The following is a 20,311-nucleotide window of genomic DNA, read 5'->3' on the forward strand; positions in this document are numbered from 1 at the left end:
GGAGGGGGGGCTTTGTATTTTCTGTTGGAAGTAATCAGAGAAAAATTAAAAGTAAATAGACGACACATTAACAGCCTTTGGGTTTCGGGTGGGCTCCTTCTTTACTGTGACCCTGGCTCTGTTACGTAGAGATTTTGGCTTTCCAGATAATGTCAACAGCTGACAACCTTTTAAAGAACAGATTCTCCTAACTGTGCAAACAGTGAGAGCATACTTGCTGCTCTTTGATCTTTTTGTACGGGTCAGGGCAAGAAATAAATCAGGTTGTTTTTCCTATTAATGGCAGAATCAGAAGTTACACTTAACCTTAGTATACGTATATATATATATATATGAGAATGTTTTCAAGATTAGAGGCACGATTAAAGACAAACCATTACCCCCACAAACCACATCACACCTGCCTTGAAAACAGAAATGTTTTGTCAAATGTTCAAGTGGGCTATCATTCATGGCAAATCACTAAATCAACCAGTGATTTTTTTTTTTTTTTTTAAATAATAATCAACATATAGCTTGCATAACTGTCAAACCTGGCAAAGCAGCTATATACAGACCACAAAATGGCTGCCAGTCAGCTGCCAAGAGGCAACATACCACAGCAAACAGCTTATTCCTGTTCACGTGTGTTGTACATATAAATGTAAAACAATGCGCTAAATTTGATGAATTGCTCATTCAGCTTTATTTTTTAGTGCTTTCTGTCAGTAGAATAACATACAATGTAATACCACCTTTCAGAAGAGCATTTTTATTAAACCCTCTTAGGAAATTCTATGAAGATAAATGCACATGCAAAATAGTGAAAACTGCACTAGTAATGAGATGTCACAGGAAGGCGAAAAGTACAGGCATCTTGAATCTATATTAAAACAGGTTTAAAGATCATGGCACGTTATTCTACCTGCCTGCAATAATCAGGATTTTATCATTGACTAACAAATACATCACCACACAAAAAAGAATTCTGTTCTTATCAAAGAGAACTCATATCCGCATTGCTTTTCAAGCAAATCAGTACACACACACACAAACATGACTTCCTCACAGTTTTGTCTGAGGTTAATGTTTACCACTCACACAAATGACTCAACATACAATGAAGGTAAACATTACCCTTCCAGTGTCAAGGCATTTGGCCCTTTCTCGCGATCAAGGATTCCTTGACTTGTATAAAACAGAAATCCAGACCATCATAATGGAGCAGCCTTCATGTGAGGTCAACAGTAGATGCCTTGCCTGTGGCCAATTTTTATACTGAGACGTGCTATTTATACTACTATTTTTGTACACACATAGTAATAATAAAAGGCCTATAAAGGCCCCTATAGTTGCACACCCCAATTTATATGTCGCAGAATCCAGATGTTAAAAAGCCACACATAGGCATCCTTCACATATTTCAGTGTTCACAGAGAAGACTTTTATTTGCCTAAAAACACTATCAACTTCCTTCCCCCACCAGAAACACTTGAACTGTAAACATGACATTAAGGGATGGCATACATGTACAGTATATGTCACTGCGGCTATTGGTACTACCAATTCTGTACCGCAAAAAGAGGGCAGATCAGTTAATCTCTTCAGTGCTGCAGCGCTGTTTGGTTGGAAACAGTCTGCTGAGATGGAGAGGAAGATACCTGCCACTGTCGGAAAATAGCAAACACCCTTTTAGACTTGTCCCGAGGCCCCTGCAAGGAAAGAGAAATGCCAGAGATTGTTTATTTAAGAGTTAAAGGAAAGTGTTATGGTGAACAAACTAAAATTATGAGAGATTGTTTTTTAATAGGCCTAAATAAATAATGTTGATTTTGTTTCACATAATTGTTAAATTGTTTGATGAAATATATAACGCCTTAAACTTTGACTTGCCTGTGCCGGACTGCATCCTACTGTGTCAGAGTTCTTTTTCATGGGAAGGAGGAGGTCCAGAGCAGCTTTCCAGCCCTGCTGATGGGATGCTGAACCTCCACCCAGAGCAGGAATGGTTCCCGGATCAACATTTTCCTTTCCTGCGGAGATCCAGGGACACCAGTCTCTGTGCTGTGCAAGAGGGTCAAATGCATTTTTATGCAGGAGCCCATCCTGGAATAACAGGGAAGTTTGTCAAAAAAGTGTTTGTGATAGCAAATTTTAAACAAGTAATCCCAATACTTTTATATTTAACTAGAATATAGGTTCTATTGCATTGTCTTAATCAGGCAATCTCTTGGTAATTTTCAAGGACTCAATGTTTTGATAAAAGGTGTAGAATTTGTTTTCAGGTACTGCTTATTAGGACAGATTTCTTGCTAAAATGAGTTAAAATGCTTTAGACTGTATTGAGGAATAGACAGTGCTATAACATTTATCACTTATGGTTACTTACTAAAATGGAGACTGCATCACAATAATAATTATAACAACAACAACCACCAAGCAATGAAATCAGCAGCAATGCAAATTCTTACCGGAGCACCAAATGATGAGAGGCATAGGCGTTTGGGAGGATGTTGCATGCTGGCAGCCCCATCAGCCCCTGAGTTATCGCCCTGTAATCTGCTGCGAGTTGCAGGCCTCTTACCCCTGGTCAAGGGACTTGGTAGCTCTTCACTGGGGCTTGGCGAGTCTCTGCTTCTGGCTCGCAAGGCCACGGGAGAGGAGGTTCCCTCACCCTGCAACATATGTAAGAACATTGTGAAAACAGCCCAGTATGTTTTGAAGATTTGACTTTCCATTCATGCACACAGAATAAGTATGTCTAATGTAAATGAGATGGAGATATTAGCTTATTTTATTTATCTGGTCATAAGTAAGTGCCAAAGCAACTTGCTTGGTCTGAGCGGGTGGAGTCCTGACTTCGTAACTTCATGCGACACGGAGTGGTAACAGGGATGGGTGAAGAAGATGTAGAATGATCTCCCTGACCCTCGTGTATTGCTGCTGAAACAGCACCTGCTGCTTGTGGAGCATTGCCAATAGTGTTTGTTGAGGCATCACCATCATCTCCTATACCCTCCATCTGGTGAAAGTTCCATAGGCCCACCTTGCGCATACAGTAGGAGCAAGTGAGGATGGGCAGGTTCATGGCATGCAGAGCTGGGCTAAAATAGACACATTCATAGCTCAGAAACCAGTAACAAAAAATGTTGTACATTTTTTCTCAAAAGATACAATAAGTATGTAGTGTGTATGCTTATTATGGTTCACAGCACCATCAAACTGTGTGCAGTTGAAAGAGCCTGGTGTAATCTCACCTTGCTCCCCAGCCACACAGAGAAACAATGCATGCAGCCACTTGAACAGCCAAAGGTTCAGAACATGGAGTCCCTCCTTTTCTTTTTTGTTCTTCCTCAATCAGCTGCAGGATAACACTGATAACATCCTCAGTCAAAGACTGCAAGGAAACATTAAGCATTAATGACATGAGATACACTTTAAAAACCTATGTTTCCTGATGGGTAAATACATGTACACATCAGTTATCATATTTCTGCAATAATCTGAACACCATTTCCATAATTGAATAACCTTTGCTTGCCGTATTGTTTTAATTTTGTTTTAATTTGACATCTTGTCCGGATCAACAAAGCCAGACTCCTGCTCACCATGGATTTCAGCTGCTCTGGCTTCATGGCTGGCAACTGCTGTGCAAGAAGACAGGCACTCTGAAAGCGTTCTAAGAAGGCCGTGAGAAGTGTTGATGGTTCACAGGCTGGAACAAGCCAGAACCGCTCTGAAATAAATTTTAACATACTTACAATAGAGTATTATGTTGACATCTCTTGCTTGATTCAGCAAGAATGAAATTTTCATGTTTAAGATACATTCATTATATACAAGCATCACAAGTGGTTACCTGGACAAGGAAAGTCGGGCCAAGTACAAAACTTCTCATGCTGTGTCTGAAGCTGCCTAGATATCTCTGCAATGCGGGATTCATCTATTTAAAAGAATAGATGCTTGACCTTTAGTTTCTGGCAGACAGGCAATATCAGCATGAGCTTGCCAAAATTAAATGTGTCCTAGATTTGACAATGACTTTCCCTGTTGTTGAAAGTTCTGCTTACATTTTTCAAAATCTAAAGTTGGTTGTAGTGATGCACAGAGGAAAGCCTGGCAGCTGGAGCACTTGAGCATATCACAGCCAATGTTGATCCAGCCATATCTGGCACACATCAGAGGAGACAATGTGCGGGGTTTACCTGCCCATTTCAAACAGTGCTCTGCTAAGGAAATTTTCAGTCGGACACAAAACAAACATTGTTACAATCATTGTTGCTCTAAATCAAAGACTACATCAATGCATCATTGTTTTTTCTGCTACTATAATATAGAAAACATAATATGATCACAGATCCACACATGCTTTTTGATAGTGATCACATAGTTGTATAATATGAAAAACAACAACAGATGCTTCATACTGGATCTGGGTCATAAGCTTAAATTCATTAAAGGATATTGAATAGGACTCCACTCTTGAGAAAAATGCTTCTTTGTTCGTTGCCTCACAGGGTGCTTGAGTGTTGCTTTTTACTTCCAGAACATTCAAATCTGCTTGTCCACTGAAATCCACATACAGGTAAGAGTTTGCACAGACTCATTGTTTGAATTATAATATAAGAAAAAAAGATAATTCATCTGCAGCCTTTGTTCTGAAATTCCCATTTTCTTCAAATAACCTTTCACAGGGAGACAGGAATGCTTGATGCAGGACAACCAAATTTACTTAAACAACTGATATAGACAAGTGACCAGTGAACTGCTGGGATTAGAAATTTGTAAATAAACTATAATATAAAAAAATACCTGCATCTAATTGTAAAACTCTTCTTTTAATTAAAAAATGAGGTTAATAAGAGTTTAACAACGTTTCGTTGGCGAGGCTTGGATGGAAGTGAGACCAGTTGACAGCACCTGAGACATAGATGGCAAACTATTAGGTGTGCCATAGTACTGTCCAACTTTAGGTCCCCACCCCCCTTATCTGGAAACGTGCACAGGGGAGATTACACAGCAACTCTCATAACAAAGCTGTCTGATCGATAGACAAAACAACAAGGACTGTAAAGATGCAACAGCGCGAAGGCTCCCATTTCTGACCTACATGCTCTCAAATTTGTGGCTACTTGTATCTGCTCCTTCTGCCATAAGTCAAGGCAGCTGAAGTAGCAACGGCTAGGCGGCTAACCAAAACTAGCTAATGCCAACCTGTACTTTAAATCGCACAAAGTAAGCGGCGTGTGCTCAGAAACTGCACCTGACGGCTTCGAGGTTTGCCGACACCCCTTCGTTGAGAATTTCACGAACTTTCTCCGGAGAGACAAGGGAAGACTTTTGTTGAATAGTGTTGCTGAGACGATCCCCACGACTGCCGCCGATCGTCGCCATGATCGGCTCTGACGTCCCCCGGAAAAATAAACTCGGAAATCAATAGTTCCGCTTTGTGTGGCCCCCGCAAACTACAAATCAGAGCCCAGTTCTGGCTTTTAAGCTCCTGTGGGCCCCTTTTTAAAAAACATATTTCAGTCTTATAGGTGTTGATTACATTCCCGGAGAAACAATGCATTATTTAAGTGTTGAATAGAATCAGTTGGGGTTTTATCATAGGAAATAAACTTCAGAGTCAATGGTATTAAAATATTTTCAATAAAAAGTATCCGTGTTGTAATGGAAGAATATTAAATGCAAGTCTTTTATTTTTTTATTTGTATTTCCTATTAAGTTCTTCAAGATATAAATTCCCTTCAGCCATTGAAATTACACCAGTCGAGATTCATTGCATATATTCACAATTTTTCCATGTATGTCAAAATTGAATTCGTTCTGTGTGGCTCTAAATTCTACGTTTGTGAGTTACACAGTTTGAATTTTGGGGACAGATTTTCCGCCAGCTGGATCAAAAATCCTCTTCCGGTAACTTTACAGCGCACGTCATTGCCTGCTGGTGGCCTCATTTCCGCTCTTTAGATTAAGCGCCGAGTTCACCAGTTTCTAAAAGTGGAGTAATAAATTTCGCATAATCCGGCCTGGATAATGATATTGGATTAAACAGTCAAGTTCAAGTTTATTTATGGAGCACATTCAAAACAACAACACTCGACCAAAGTGCTAGACAGGTTAAAACATAATAAAACAATAAATAGATACAAGCAAAGAGATTCAGGTGAAGGCTGTTGAAGATTCATCATGGCAAGAAAGAAACCTTCAAAGCCCTTATCATTCTGACCTATTTTAAATATTTTTATTATCCTATAATTATATATCATAATTTACATGTGGTCCCAATCTATTTGAGGATTTTTTTACAACTTCCATATATCGTTGTGTTTTTTATTTATTTAAGTTAAATTCTTCTTCATTTTTAATTTCTCATTTACTAGTACGCTGCAGGACTGGCTGTAAAACACGAATTAGTGAATAAATGAATGAATAGCACAGGCCTTAAGTAAATGTCACCAGCAGGGCTACATTAACCACCTATCATTGATAGGCTAGCAAGGTATTGGCATCTTATCCACCACTCAAAAACACGACACGAACACGGGAAGGCACTGTGTAGTCAATTTGTGGTCACTACTAGACTGGCTGAAACGATTCCATAGTTTAGTTTAAAGTGGTTTAATTTGATGTTGTGTAGTATGTCTTAAGGCTTGATTTACCAATAAATCACAATGAAGAGAAATTGTATAAAAAATACAACATCACATTTGTATTTTAAGGCGAAAGTGATTTATTTTAAATACTTTGGGGATTTCACAGAGTGTGGTTAGTGGTAACAATCCGTCATTTTCTAAACTTCGCTGAATGAATCATGAGCTCATTTGGATATTTTTAAATTCGGACTCGATGTGGCTGTTCGCCTGTTCTTGGTGTGACACATGGATTTTCCACTTCACCACAGCGTGACCTCCATCCCCTGCAGGTCGGCGGACCATATGCTACTGAAATGTTGTTGTTTTGGAGATGACACGCGCAGTCCCGCCCCTTTCTGATGACACGACCTCCCAATAACAAGCCCTCTGATTGGCCAGTGCCTCACCACCGAGGGGTGGTAGAATTTGTGAATGGCTCCCAATTGAAAGAGATGTTGGGTGATAAATAATGTTTTATCGGCACTTTAGCAGATTTTATTCGATGTGACATTCTTCAGGGCTGGACTGTAAAGGGGAAACGATGTCGGACACGGAAGGTGCTCGCAGGCTAGACCTGCTGAATAAATTCGAGAAACTGACCGGTAGGCCGCCGCACGGTGAGACGTTAGCAAGTCGGTCAACCACATTAGCAAGCTATACAAACGAAGGGTTTTAACTTACTGTTGACACGTTTTACCTGTCACACGAACACCGTGGTCACCAGGTAGACTGTTTCACGCACAGTGTTATTTTTACAGCTTGTGAACGAAAGCATTGTCCTTCCTGGTGACATTGTTAACTGTAAAAATTAAGCTAGCAACATCCATCAGTTCTGCTTGTTTATCTTTTAGCATGTTAGCAATTACACCTAATGTCTGTGACATTAGCAAGATCATGTGCTTTAGTATTCACTTTTACCTTTTGTATAAATTAATCATCTCTCTGCACAGCCAGTTTTGGATACAGGCTGTCACCACTCTGGCCATCTTCTCTGACTGGCCTAAAAACACAATGATAGCACTTCATAGGCTGTCACTTGGCAAACTACATCAATGTCTTGGAATTTGTTTTTTGTGCGTAGGAATTAAATGTTGTGATGTGACAAAGGCAATGACTCAGTGAGTTAAAATGCATTCATCTGACTACGACCATACGTATTTATTCATTTGAGACTGACTGGTCAGGGATGTTGTCAGAGGTGGACGTGTTCCTATATCTTATCTCTCCAGGTAATCTGGGGACGGGACAAAGTCTTGATAACCATTATGAGCAGACTATAATAGTTAGCATTTCTCTCTCTATTTAGCTGTTGATAAATCTACAGTCCAAATCCAGTCCTAATCCTGCCTCTGGGCTGCTTTGTTTCCTTTTTCTAATCATCAATGTCTTTTTGGGTCAGTGTGATTAATAGGCATCATTATTTGTACACTTGTCTGTGTTCTAAGCTTCATAAATCCTCAATATGAAAAGGAAATATCTATCTGCAACATCAGAGCTAAATTGTAGGTAGGCCTCACTGCTATTCTTAGTGCCTTAAGCAAAGGCCCAATTATTAGACTTAGTTTGCTCTGTTTTCTGTCATGGTGCCCCTGCTGATAGAGATCTGGTAAAGCATCAAATACAATGCTTTAGTTCTATTTATTGCATGCATTTTTACAGAATGAAGAACTGTGCAATTAGTATATCATTTTGCATATTATTGAGGACTATGATATATGACATATGATTATGAATTGACTTATTTCTCCAGAGCCATTGAGTTAATTTGTGGTGCAATATATAGACAAGAAGACTATAATAAGAAGGTGTATGTATGTATGTGACAAAGACACACCAAGTGCTGTTGATTGATTTTGCAGCAGATACATTTATGGTAAGATGCAAATGGCTGTAACAGGATGAACCTAGGTTTTATTCTCATAGCAAAGCAGACCAGTGATAGTGTTAGATTTCAATTGACTTTAATAAGTAGATTGACTCACTTGAATTTGTACCTTATTTTTTGCGCAGCAATTTCTAAAAGTTTATCTTGTTGGCTCACTTTCAGTGTCTGACAAGGACCTTTGTTAATGTTTTCATCCTCTCTTTATCTATGAAACTCCAGGTCATCGTAATCCCCCCGCTCGCAGTGGCCATCGTTGTGTTGCAGACAACACTAACCTGTATGTATTTGGAGGTTACAACCCTGACTATGATGAGTCAGGAGGCTCAGACAATGAAGATTATCCACTGTTCAGGGAGCTATGGAGGTATCACTTTGCCACAGGCTGCTGGCAGCAGATTCGAACCGAAGGCTACATGCCCACAGAGCTGGCATCCATGTCAGGTGAAACATTCTATATCTATCAGCTTTGAGTGTACCAGGACTGATTAGTAGACAAACACACTAAACTTCATCGGTTTTCGTGAACAAAGTTTCCTGTTAAAGTGCAATGGTAATGTCATTTGTTGTTTTCTTCTTCTAGCTGTTTTGCATGGCAACAACCTCCTGGTGTTTGGAGGTACTGGGATCCCTTTTGGTGAAAATAACGGAAATGATGTCCATGTTTGTAATGTGAAGTACAAGAGATGGTCGCTACTTAACTGCCGTGGGAAGAAACCCAACAGAATCTATGGACAGGTAGCCCCAGAAAGCAGTCTTTATATTAAAAATTCAAACTCAAGAAAAACATTTTATTGTTTTCTCAAATAATTGCACAGATTTCTGTTAATTCATGTGAAAATCCACTCATTGGTTGTTAAAACTTTTAAATTAAGGAAATTGAAATTATCACATACTAGTCGGCAGTTATGTTTTCTCCTCCAGGCAATGGTCATTGTAAATGGCTTCCTATATGTGTTTGGAGGGACAACAGGATACATCTATAGCACAGACCTACACAGGCTGGACCTGACCACCAGAGAGTGGATCCACCTCAAACCCAACAACCCTCCCAACGACCTGCCTGAGGAACGGTATGCTGTCATGCTTTTAACAAAGCTAGGAAAATTTTCAGTGTTTTTTTTTTTTTTTTTTTAAAACCCTCACTGTTGTGTTTGTACGCCACAGGTATAGACATGAAATGGCACATGACGGGCAGAGAATCTACATTCTTGGTGGGGGAACTTCCTGGACATCTTATCCTCTGGACAAGGTACAGAGGATATACACTGCTTTGCCCGCCTAAACGATTTCTACAGTGCAGTAAATGCTGAAGTGGATAGATGATGGAAAGTTATTTCAGTTATGAATGGCTATTATTTCAAACCAATCCAAGATGAAAAACCACTGGAATATAGAGACATAGTACAACAATGTTACAGTATTATATATTATATATACAGTAATTTTTCTATGTGATTTAGGATATAAAACATAACCAAATAGTCTCCATTAAGCAAATCTTTATTCCAATTTATCTGAACGGTATACTCTCGGTGACAAGCAAAAAAAATGTTAAATTTAAGAGTTTGAATGTTGAATCATTGTAGAAAAGGCTTAGTTATACTAATGGCAATATTTTTCTCTATAGGTGCATGCTTACAATTTGGAGACCAATACCTGGGAGGAGATTACAACTAAACCTCATGAAAAAATCGGTCTGTATCCTGCACCTCATAATTAACTTAGGCTGTTTCATTTTCAGGCATCCAAATCTAAAATGTTTGTGCTTTTAACAGGGTATCCTGCTCCGAGGAGATGCCATAGCTGTGTGCAAATACGAAATGGTGGGAGTTTTTCCAATAATGTTGTGTAGCAAAAAGACACACTTGTTATAGCCTTATATTCAACTTACAGTTAAATTGCAATGAAAGTAACTCCATGTCAGAGAACACATACAGAACTTTTTCATCCTGTTGTAGATGTATTTATCTGTGGAGGCTACAACGGGGAATTGATATTGGCTGATCTGTGGAAGATCAACCTGCAGACTTTCCAGTGGAGTAAACTACCAGCAGTGATGCCTGAGCCAGCCTACTTCCATTGTGCTGCTGTCACCCCAGTGAGTACAATGCTACCTGGTCTACTTATCCTGTGTCTCTGTTTAAACTGCTGTATAATGCATAATATTCAAGCCTTAAAGTTCATTTGTATTAATCTATGTATTTTATTTATCCATTTTTCTGTTGTTACCCAGGCTGGCTGCATGTACATCCACGGTGGTGTAGTGAACATCCATGAAAACAAGAGAACTGGCTCTCTGTTTAAAATCTGGCTGGCAGTGCCCAGCCTGCTGGAGCTGTGCTGGGAGAAGCTCCTCAAGGCTTTCCCCCACCTGACTTCGCTCCCCACCATGCAGCTGCTCAACTTGGGCCTAACGCAAGAACTCATTGAACGTTTGAAATAAGTCGCACAGTTAAGGATGGACACGAATGGAGGAGATGGACAGGGGTGGGCTGGAGTGGGAGGAGATGAGGTACGACAGAGCACAGAAGACAACTTCTCGGGAAAATGCCCTATCACTCCCCCTCTGCCAAAAGTAGCCCCGCCTTAAAACCAAAAACAATGTGATGCCTTGTTTTTGTTTTTGATGTTATTTTTTTGCAGTTCCAGTGATGATAAAGGAAATAAACGTGGAATGTTTTATGGATTTCTTTCAACACAACAACCCTCAACAGACCCTTCTCAGCACCATCGTTCCTGACATTATGCCTTCAAGCTAAGTATGAATTCCTGCTTCCCATCAGCCAACCTCTGACTGCTGGAAATACTTTATCTGCCATGTCCTCTGCTGGCTTTTTTTTTTTTTTTTTTTTAAACAACCTCTCTAGTACTTCTGTGCAAAGGACAAATGCATGTATATTTATTCGAAGGACTAAATGAGTTTTGGGGGGTATTCTCATCACCTGATATTGCTGTTTGCACATTTTGTCTTGCATATTTGTTGGCATTTAATTTTTTAAAGTATATCCTGGAAACAGGTTTTCAGTCTAAAAAGTGGAAGTTTTGTTAAAAGGACCATGCCAGTATTTTTAGTGTTCTAGTCAATTTAATACAAAGCTCAGTCTGTCGTGTTTTACCTTTTTAAACCGTTTTTGTGACTGTCCAGGCATCCTTTTGTTTGCGATCGCGCCTTATGGTATGAAAATCAACTAAAATATTAAATCCCACATTTTCCTGTTTTTATTGTTGAAGTTGCATTACTTCGACAAGGAAACAGAAATGGCGTCCACTACAAAGGATTACGAGTCTTGTTTTAAGTCTTTCCTAGTTGTTTTTAATATCGTATGAATGTAAACAAGCATCTGCCTGGAGGCATTGAGAAACGTAAGGAAGAAGTTATGGTATGTGTTGAACATTGCCACGAATAGCAGTTTTGTGTTTAAGTGACTAAGACATATAAAGAAATTGTTAAATGCTGGTTTTGGCCATATCTGAGCCCTTGTATCTTCCCGTTTTCCACTATACATTATGTTGCTGCCTAGCCAGGAGAATCAAATGCAAAAAAAAAAAAAAGAAAGTCGGTGGGCATCTTCAAGATTATTTCCTTCCTGTTTGTTCATAGCTTTCATTTGTAAACCAATACATCACTGTGAATTTGGTGCTCTTTAAACTTAATGATTTTATTCAAATAAAGACTTTATTCTGTTCACATTTACCCTTTGTTAATAAAATTTTAACTGGTTTTGTTAAAAGGGACTCACTTTAGTAGCAAGCTTGTATAAACATTCGTCATTTCTGCAGTGCCTTTCAAACTTAGAGGTTGAAATCTCACAAGTTCAAGAAATAAGATCTTCTCATGTTTAGGCAAAAAGGCTTTGTTATTCTTTGAGCATAAGAGAACATTTTATCCACTTTTAAGGTTCAAAATACCACATTGCATATTCGCTCAACATGTTGGCCAAAAAGAAATGTTGATTTCTGTATTCTGTCTTCGTGTAGGACCATCTCCTGCTGAAAAGCTGAGAAAGTAATCTTCAGGAAAGGACGTGGTATATAATGAAGATGATATGCTAAATAGTAATTTAACTGAAGAGAAAAAAAAAAAAAAAAAAGTGCACCTTGGGGCGGGGCGGGGGGAGTAACAGTGAAACTTAAGATTTCCCATCAGGACGTAATGTTGCATCTTACAAATGCATGATTCTGCCTGCTATTAACCATATCCCTTCATTTATGTTCTGCATTACAAACTATTCTGCATGATGTCATTAGCTGCTTTCTGTATCAACATCAGCTCTTTATTTTGGAAAAGAGATTTGAAGGTAACCACCTAAATGTTGTACAGTAGGCCTGTGTGAATGTTTTGGAGTTCTGTCAATAAAGTATTCTGTACATAGTTTTCCTCTCCTACCTTTTCTTTCCTCAAATAATAACTGGCATGACATTGAGCCTAATTAAAACCCAATATGTTCGACATTACTGCATGAATCACTGTTACATCTTTTCTGAAAATGCTACTTAACGTCAATAATATGCATGAGATTTGTCTTGTTGAGCCGAGAATACTCAGTGGGATATAATGCCAGTAAGGAGCATTGCAGAGCTAGAGATATAGGTTAAAGCAAATTTGGAAACAGAAATCATTTGTACCCATTAAAATATAATCATATGCAAAATAGTTTTAGCTGCAAATTCACATAGAAAAAAAAAAATCCCTTAATTTACAAACAGATTATTTAAATTGATGCATTTATTATGTCATTTATATACCACATATTACAATGATACTAAACCAAAAAAATACTCAAATTTACATTCAAATGCAGGAAAAGTCAAATACAGTCAGCTGGGAAAAAAGTTCAAATACACAAAACACCATCCAATAATATATTATAGAGTTGTTTGCTTACAACAACAGGGACATTTCCAACTAAATCCAATTATTTTCCATCCTTTCGTACAACTGAGCTCAGACCGTCTGAAGATGAAGAATTGCTGTTTGGGACTTTTCTTGGTGAGCGTATCAACAAGAGCGTGGAGAAGGAGCAAAGAAGTAAAGGGCCAAAAGAATGAGGTAAACCACCACTAGAGCAGTGCCTGCAGGCAAAACAGAGTCCATTATAATCCACTGAACACCTGCAGCATTTTCCTAACATTCATGTCAATCCCTGCTATGTGATGTCTATTTTGGCAAAAGGGGAAAATTGTTTTAAAATGACTTACCCTGGAAGTAATCACATTTCCCATCCATGAAAATGTAGTTGACCACAATGACACTGAAGATGCTGGCCCAGAGATGAATATCACTGAACACAAGCACAAATCCAACATCCTGGAGGAGAGAGAAAAAAAAAAAAATTAAACAAGAATAAATAAAATACATTTAAAAATCTGCAAAACAGATTCTGACTTACATAGAATGCATTGAAGAGGATGAGCAATGGAATCTGAATCATGCACACCTGCACAGCAATACAGCTGCCCACTTCAAGACTGCAAAGGAAAAGATAATATTCCATCATATGAAAATCTTTACATAACTGTGTTCTTGCCAATACCAGTCAGTGTTGCAACTTTGAAAAGAGGTTTGTCGCTTTCTATTCAAGTAATTCTACAGCAAAGAACTGTCATACCTCAGGCTTATGTTGTTCTGCAGTGCAAACTGGATCCCGTTGACAATCTCAGGAATCTCTGGCACCATTGCCAACACCGTGACACCAATGAAGTACTGCAGAAAGGAAGGCTATGCTTCAGTTCAAAGAAATGCATGAGAAGCATTCTCAATCTTTACCACTGGTTTTTAATTTTGGGAATCTAAAAGACTCTCCCTCTTTAAATTAAGTACTTTGAGTACCTGGGAGACTGAAGAATGGGTCAGGATAGGCTGTATGTTCTCTGTGCTGAGGTCAGCGCAGCAGGCCATCAGCGCTGTGGCAACAATCAACACTGCAAGAGCCTTCCACCGTGACCAGTGAACCACGTGATGACCTGTTGGCGACATGCACATCCTTAACTCTCCAGCAAGCAAGTAAGTTTAAAATATCTGAGACTTACCTCTGTTGTCCAAAGCCTCTGCCTCCGCTGCGAAATACTGTACATCAATCCTCCATTTTTAGGTCACTCTCACAAGTAGAGTTTTGACATGCACAACTTAACCTTACTGCAGGGCAACCAACATCCTTATGTGACTCATGCATAGCCAAGTTAACAAGGCAGCTGGCCACCAGTGCTTACAAGCATTTTATCGTCCCTTCGCCCCCAAGGAAAAAAAAAAGGAAAAACAAAGAAGGAATACTACATGCACACCACACACACCTGTTACAACGTGGCTGGTGCCAGTAGTGGTGGCATTAATACACGAGTTGACAGCGAGTAGATGGCCAGCAGTAATCTCATTAGTGTGGTGGTAGAAGTTGGCACCCTCTTTTGTGTACTGACCATGTGCATGGCCACCTTGGCCTTCACTTATATGGATATCATAGATGTGTGAGTGGGTCTTCAGTGTGAAGATGAGGCCAATCAGGTATGCAGCAGGCAGGAAGAGAGAAATTGTATACACCAGAGGCCTGGATTAAAAAAAAAAATAAATAAAAAATAAGCAAAGCATGTTTAAGTAGGAATGCATGAAAAATTTGTGCACTGCTCAGGGACTTACTCAGTATGAGAGAGAATCGACTGTTGCTCAGTTTGACGCTAAAATACACAAATAAATAAAAATAAGAGCAAAGACAATTAACTTTGGATAAAGTTATAAATGTCAACTCAAGTCCTCAAAAATAAATAAATAAATAAATAAATAAATAAATAAATAAAAATCCAACATTAGCAAAAGACAAGCACAAAAAAAAAATAAAAAATAAAAAATAAAAACACAAAAAAAAAAAAAAAAAGACAAAAAAACACAACATCTACTCAAAATTGCTGAAGGCAGTTTTGCTGTTTGAGTTGATCTTCAATGTAGAACATGCTTTGAAAACACAATAAGAAAAGCTGGAAGTTTCATAAAAGCTGCCAACCGAGTCGTAGTGACAGTCTTTGCAGATGAAGGACACACTTGAATTGCCAGCGTTGCTACAGTTTTCACACACCAGACTGCCAAAGGTTTTCGAGAAGAGGGTGGGGGCAAACACACCTGAGGACAAATCTGGGGTTGTATGAATCTGTCTTTGCTGGTGGTTCTGTTTAATGTTTATGTGAGACTGCTATACATACCTCCTATGGAGATGAAAAGCAAGGCTGAGCTCACACCAGCTGAACGACTGTTAAACCGCTGCTCTCTGTGTTTAATGCCCCCAATGATCATACAGATACCCTGTGCAGTCAAACACATATCAAAAGATGGACCCAAGTGTGCACTCATTTCAGCCTCATAGTGAAAGGGATGCAAACTTGAAAGATGTACGCCTAATTCTCTATGTCTGCATGCCTATATTCTCCTGTTACTCACAGGAATGAACAGTATACACCCAAGTATGGTCCCAGTGAGTGCTGCCTTCACAATCTCCTCATAACATTTAGTGCCAGCATGGTATCCCTGCAGTAAGGCTGTGATGTAGAACGTTATCTCTGTGATGGAGCCAAATGTCGCATTCACCACAGCTCCCACTGCAAAGTTACTCTGTGCAGAAATGCTGCAGGAGAAAAAAGGAGAGAGAGAGAGAGGGGAAAAAAAAAAAAAAAAAAAAAAAAAAAAAAAAAAAACACACACACACACACAAAACCCCACACACAAAACAAAAACAAAACCCCAAACTCATAAACAAAAAAAGGACTGCTGTTCATGGTTCTAGGTTTATTAAAGGTTCTGGTGGTCAGACAATCTGAAGATGTGGTGGGAGTACATGTTAAAATGCAAAAACCTTACCTGGCTATTCCCATGCCAATATAGTAGGACAGAGGGATGATGGAGGTAATGGCTATGGCAAACTTAGTTTCTGTGCTGCAGTAATTATGTTCACGGTCAGTATAGCCAATAATCAGGTTGATGAGTACCAGGGGAAGGAGGTCTGCAGGGAACATGGACTTAAGGAGAATATATAGAAGACCGTATTGACAGACCAGAACTGATCTTGTTTAAAATAATAATAATAATAATAATAAAACTATTCCTGTTTCATTGCACAGGTGTCCAGTATATTGAACTGAAATCTAATAGTGCCTTAGGTGACCGATTGGCATTTTATTCTTTTTTTAAGCCACTTAATTTTGTCAGGTTAGAGCCGACCCAAAAAGGATACTGAGAGCAAAAATGTTGATTCCGTGCACAGTGTATTTGTAGTAATAAACATTAAATGCCTGATAACAGCATAGGATGACTCTGGTCTCACATGTAGGTGTCTGGAAAACAGAACGTGAAACACTAACCTCAAGTTACAGATTGATTTATGAGATAAAAAAAAGTTTCTGGGGATTACAGTTAAAAAGGGGAACTTTACTGAGCCCCTTTCAATGGTCCGGGAACCAAACCTGCGGCCTTCTTGTTGTGGGGCAACAATGCTAACCGCTAGTCCACTGTGCTGCCTGTTGAAGTGACAATTAAAAGGAAAAGGCAGACAGCAGTACAGACAGTAATTTCATTGTTCACACACTCCATCACCACTCACATCACTAACGTCTTTCTCCTGACTAAACAAAGCCATTGCATGCAGTGAGCCAGTACCTTTTCCAGACTGTGGATCTCAACGTCCTCAGGTGCCATGAAGAGGACAGTGGTCAGTGTGCGAGCATTCATTTTGGATACGGGGATGGCGAAGACCAGCAGCCAGGAGAGCACACAGGCGAGGGAGTGCACGACGGCCAGGACAGGGCAACCCAGTAACAACCATATGTATGTGCTGATGTGACACTGAAGAGAAGGACAAAGAACCACTGAAGTTATAATTTAGACAATGAGCTTTCCACTAAACCAGAGCATTAAAAATCATTTTAACTTTTTTTCACCCAGTGATTGGAAGTTTTCCTAGCAGGGGGTTCTCGGACGGGGATTAAGACAGGGAGTGGGGAAGAAACCAGGAGGGGGGCAACATCCTTGTCCCTGGCAAGGTCCCTGTTGTCTTCAGCATCCCCTTCTTCAGGGATGACCTCAATCTTTGGAGGCTTCAAATTAGAACTCTTCACAACATCACGAGCCTGAAAAAATTAAATTACATCTCATCAGTTTTCCAGGTGCAATGTCGACTGAAAATATTTCCTGTGAAATCTGTTCAATTTTTTTTTTCCCCCCTTGTGCCATTTACTGAATATATCTAACTTATTACTATTTATACACTGTGAAAATAACTATTATATGATTTCAAAGACACAGATAGGACAGAACCTATCACATTACCTTCTCTACTGACTTCCCAAATGGCCAAATAAAGTATCCTGCCATCCTCCAACAAAGTTTGCCTGAAAATAGCAAAAATAAATTAATTAAAAAAGAAATCTTGATGCTCCCATTTAGGGAAAAACAACAATGCTCTAATATTTACAGAATACATACCATATGGAGCACCAATGATTGTTAGAAACATTACAGGACAAATGAGAAAGTAGATTAAAGATATCCACCATCCAAATAAAATTACATAAACAATGTTTCCAAAGGAGACAACAGAGCCTGAAAGAGGAGAAATCATAGATACAGGTTATTATTTTAACATAAATATGTGTGAGTCTCATGTAGGACCTGTTACATTACAGTGAAAAGTAAGAAATTAAGCAAAACCTTCTCGAGGCTTAACAACACTGAGATCCGAATACAGCTCTTTGATGATCTCTGATCTATCTTCCATGGGCTTCTCTGTTACATTTCCCTTCCACTTTCGGAAGCCAAACTGTAAAGAAAAACAAAAAAAAAACAAGTAAATAAATAAATAAATAAATAAAAAACCCATAAAGCACTGTCACAGCAGCTTTTACCATGAGTACGAAAAGGACAAGTATCTAAATACTAACTCAAGTCAAGATAAAAACCAAGTTGAGCTTCAGCTTCATCCAGAGAGACACAGGTTGACTGACCTGTTTGATCACTGTCACCTGTTCTTCTATTCTTCATTGTCAAAAATGTGAACATTTTAACTTTTGATGACTTGGATGAATAAGTTTAGGTTTGAAAGTACTTTCCCCATTGATCCAGCATGGATTGAATTAAAATTTCACAGTGCTCCCTCCAAGTCATACAGGTTACCACCCCTGACAATGCCACTGTGTCCCCAGGGAAGACTCCCCTCTTATTAACAACCATGGAGGAAACCAAACATATCCATGCATTTTCAAATGCACCTTTTTATTTATTTCTACACTGTTATTTAAAAAGTTTGGTGCAGGAGATTCTCACATACCTCAGTCAGGGCTCACCTTGTAGTTATTGGCTTCTCTATGTGCCTCCACCTCATTCTCACATCTGATTGTGGTCTTTGTAGTGGCTTCATGCCAACCCTCGTCGCCATACTGTGACGAAGTCGACCGGCCTGAGTGGTTGTGGCATCCTGTGCAGATTAAAACTGTGAGATAAGTCAAGAAAACACAACACCAGACCAACAGCCATTGCCACTTTACTTCGCTCTGTTCACATTTTGACAACTCCCATGTTAATGTAAACAGATCACAAAAAAAAAAAGTCAGCTGTTGTTTTTGACCACATTTTTAAACAAAGAAATGTGCTGCCATTGAGTAACAGTATCAAGTTTTCCAAAGCAAATATCCTTATTTAGTAGCCCCCCCAATATACCTCTGTGGACAGCAAGAAAACATTTTGGTGTGTAGTGGCAGAAGTGGTGTGCTGAGGCATCTGGGGAGGGTGTCCCCGCTGTCCCCAGCTCTGGATGCTGTAGGCCAACACAAAGTCTATCATTCTGGATCTGTTGCCTTGGAAACCGTTGATGGTGTTCAGCATCCATGCAGTTTTCTAAATAAAAGGAAATCAGAGAATTGAATGATAGTTTAGTCAACGCATTTAACATTTTGGCTTGACAAACTGACACAAATGAGGTGTTGCTTTAAAAAGGTGAGGAGGATGACAATCAGAACCAACACTCTGCAGCTGTCCCATAGAAATGAGTGTGACTAACAAAAACCTCCTGAGAGGTCATGCAGTGTACCCATTTCCCTTACACTGTCGACTGCTGTTTGCCATGACCAATCACATTATCAATGCATTGCAACACTTAGAGATGAGAAAACTTGAGTGTGGTCAACTAAAAATAAAAAGGAGGTTGCTGATGCTCCAATCTATCTGTTATAATGCTGCTCATGACCAACTTGAACTCTCACTGCTAAAGATGCACCGTTTGGAAAAAAAATTGAAGTCAGTGATGGAGAAAACCATTTGCTTGATTCTGATCCTGATGAAACAACAACAACAACAACAAATCAAAAGCCAAACAAAAAACATCCACAACCGCGAAAAATTTGCATTTAAATAAATAAAACAACCAGGTCAATGAACGCCTCAGATTTGTGCAGCGCAGGTGAGCCTGATGAGCGCAATCAGAGCCAAGTCTGAGCTAAAAAACCCGCCAAGAAACAAAAGACAGCAGCCAAAGACTTTTGTTTTTGAATCTGTCTGCAGAATTGATGAATGGAAAAAAAGAAAGCCCCAGTTGAAGCAGGAGCAGCTCGGACTCACCTGAGGAATCTGCCGTGGATCTCCTCCGCAGATTCTCCACTTCAGGCAGCATCAAGGTGGACTTTCTGTGGGACATTTTGTCTCTTGGCTCTCCCGAATATCTCTCCAGCTTCAGTCCACCGAAGGATACTGACGGACAACAGACCAACTGATCATCTCTAACTTTAACAGCCCCTCCTCCCATAAGGACACACAGTGCGCATGCGTCCCGCATAATATCAA

The 20,311-nt window shown here is 39.4% G+C and overlaps 3 protein-coding genes across 5 annotated transcripts; 1 reads left to right on the forward strand and 2 right to left on the reverse strand.

The window, feature by feature from the left end:
- Positions 1-677: 677 nt before the first annotated feature.
- Positions 678-5,373, reverse strand: zc3hc1 (zinc finger, C3HC-type containing 1). Its single transcript, XM_029495302.1, has 10 exons — positions 5,243-5,373; positions 4,445-4,547; positions 4,050-4,200; positions 3,839-3,922; positions 3,588-3,715; positions 3,237-3,376; positions 2,813-3,083; positions 2,451-2,654; positions 1,873-2,085; positions 678-1,691 (listed from the first exon to the last, which is right to left on the reverse strand). The coding sequence occupies exons 1-10, from the start codon at positions 5,371-5,373 to the stop codon at positions 1,584-1,586; spliced, it is 1,533 nt and encodes a 510-aa protein (XP_029351162.1). The 3' UTR covers positions 678-1,583.
- A 1,651-nt stretch (positions 5,374-7,024) lies between these two features.
- Positions 7,025-12,593, forward strand: klhdc10 (kelch domain containing 10). Of its 3 annotated transcripts, none has more exons than XM_029495232.1 (9): positions 7,025-7,249; positions 8,722-8,943; positions 9,083-9,237; positions 9,424-9,572; positions 9,667-9,751; positions 10,130-10,196; positions 10,278-10,325; positions 10,461-10,600; positions 10,736-12,593. In XM_029495232.1, the coding sequence occupies exons 1-9, from the start codon at positions 7,159-7,161 to the stop codon at positions 10,943-10,945; spliced, it is 1,167 nt and encodes a 388-aa protein (XP_029351092.1). In that variant the 5' UTR covers positions 7,025-7,158; the 3' UTR covers positions 10,946-12,593. The 3 variants fall into 3 exon arrangements, with proteins under 3 accessions (XP_029351092.1, XP_029351091.1, XP_029351093.1); XM_029495231.1 differs by having other exon boundaries at positions 7,025-7,234; XM_029495233.1 differs by having other exon boundaries at positions 7,025-7,219.
- Positions 12,594-13,501: 908 nt separating this feature from the next.
- On the reverse strand, positions 13,502-20,165 carry cax1 (cation/H+ exchanger protein 1). The gene is made up of 20 exons (XM_029495701.1): positions 20,090-20,165; positions 19,193-19,369; positions 18,820-18,950; positions 18,188-18,296; positions 17,963-18,079; positions 17,807-17,868; positions 17,419-17,607; positions 17,138-17,323; positions 16,716-16,815; positions 16,343-16,484; positions 15,926-16,109; positions 15,691-15,790; positions 15,495-15,610; positions 15,134-15,171; positions 14,899-15,044; positions 14,333-14,466; positions 14,112-14,206; positions 13,893-13,971; positions 13,702-13,810; positions 13,502-13,575 (listed from the first exon to the last, which is right to left on the reverse strand). The coding sequence occupies exons 1-20, from the start codon at positions 20,163-20,165 to the stop codon at positions 13,502-13,504; spliced, it is 2,364 nt and encodes a 787-aa protein (XP_029351561.1).
- Positions 20,166-20,311: the final 146 nt, after the last annotated feature.

This window comes from Echeneis naucrates, chromosome 23 (assembly GCF_900963305.1).
Source record: "Echeneis naucrates chromosome 23, fEcheNa1.1, whole genome shotgun sequence".
Taxonomy (NCBI): Eukaryota; Metazoa; Chordata; class Actinopteri; order Carangiformes; family Echeneidae; genus Echeneis; species Echeneis naucrates.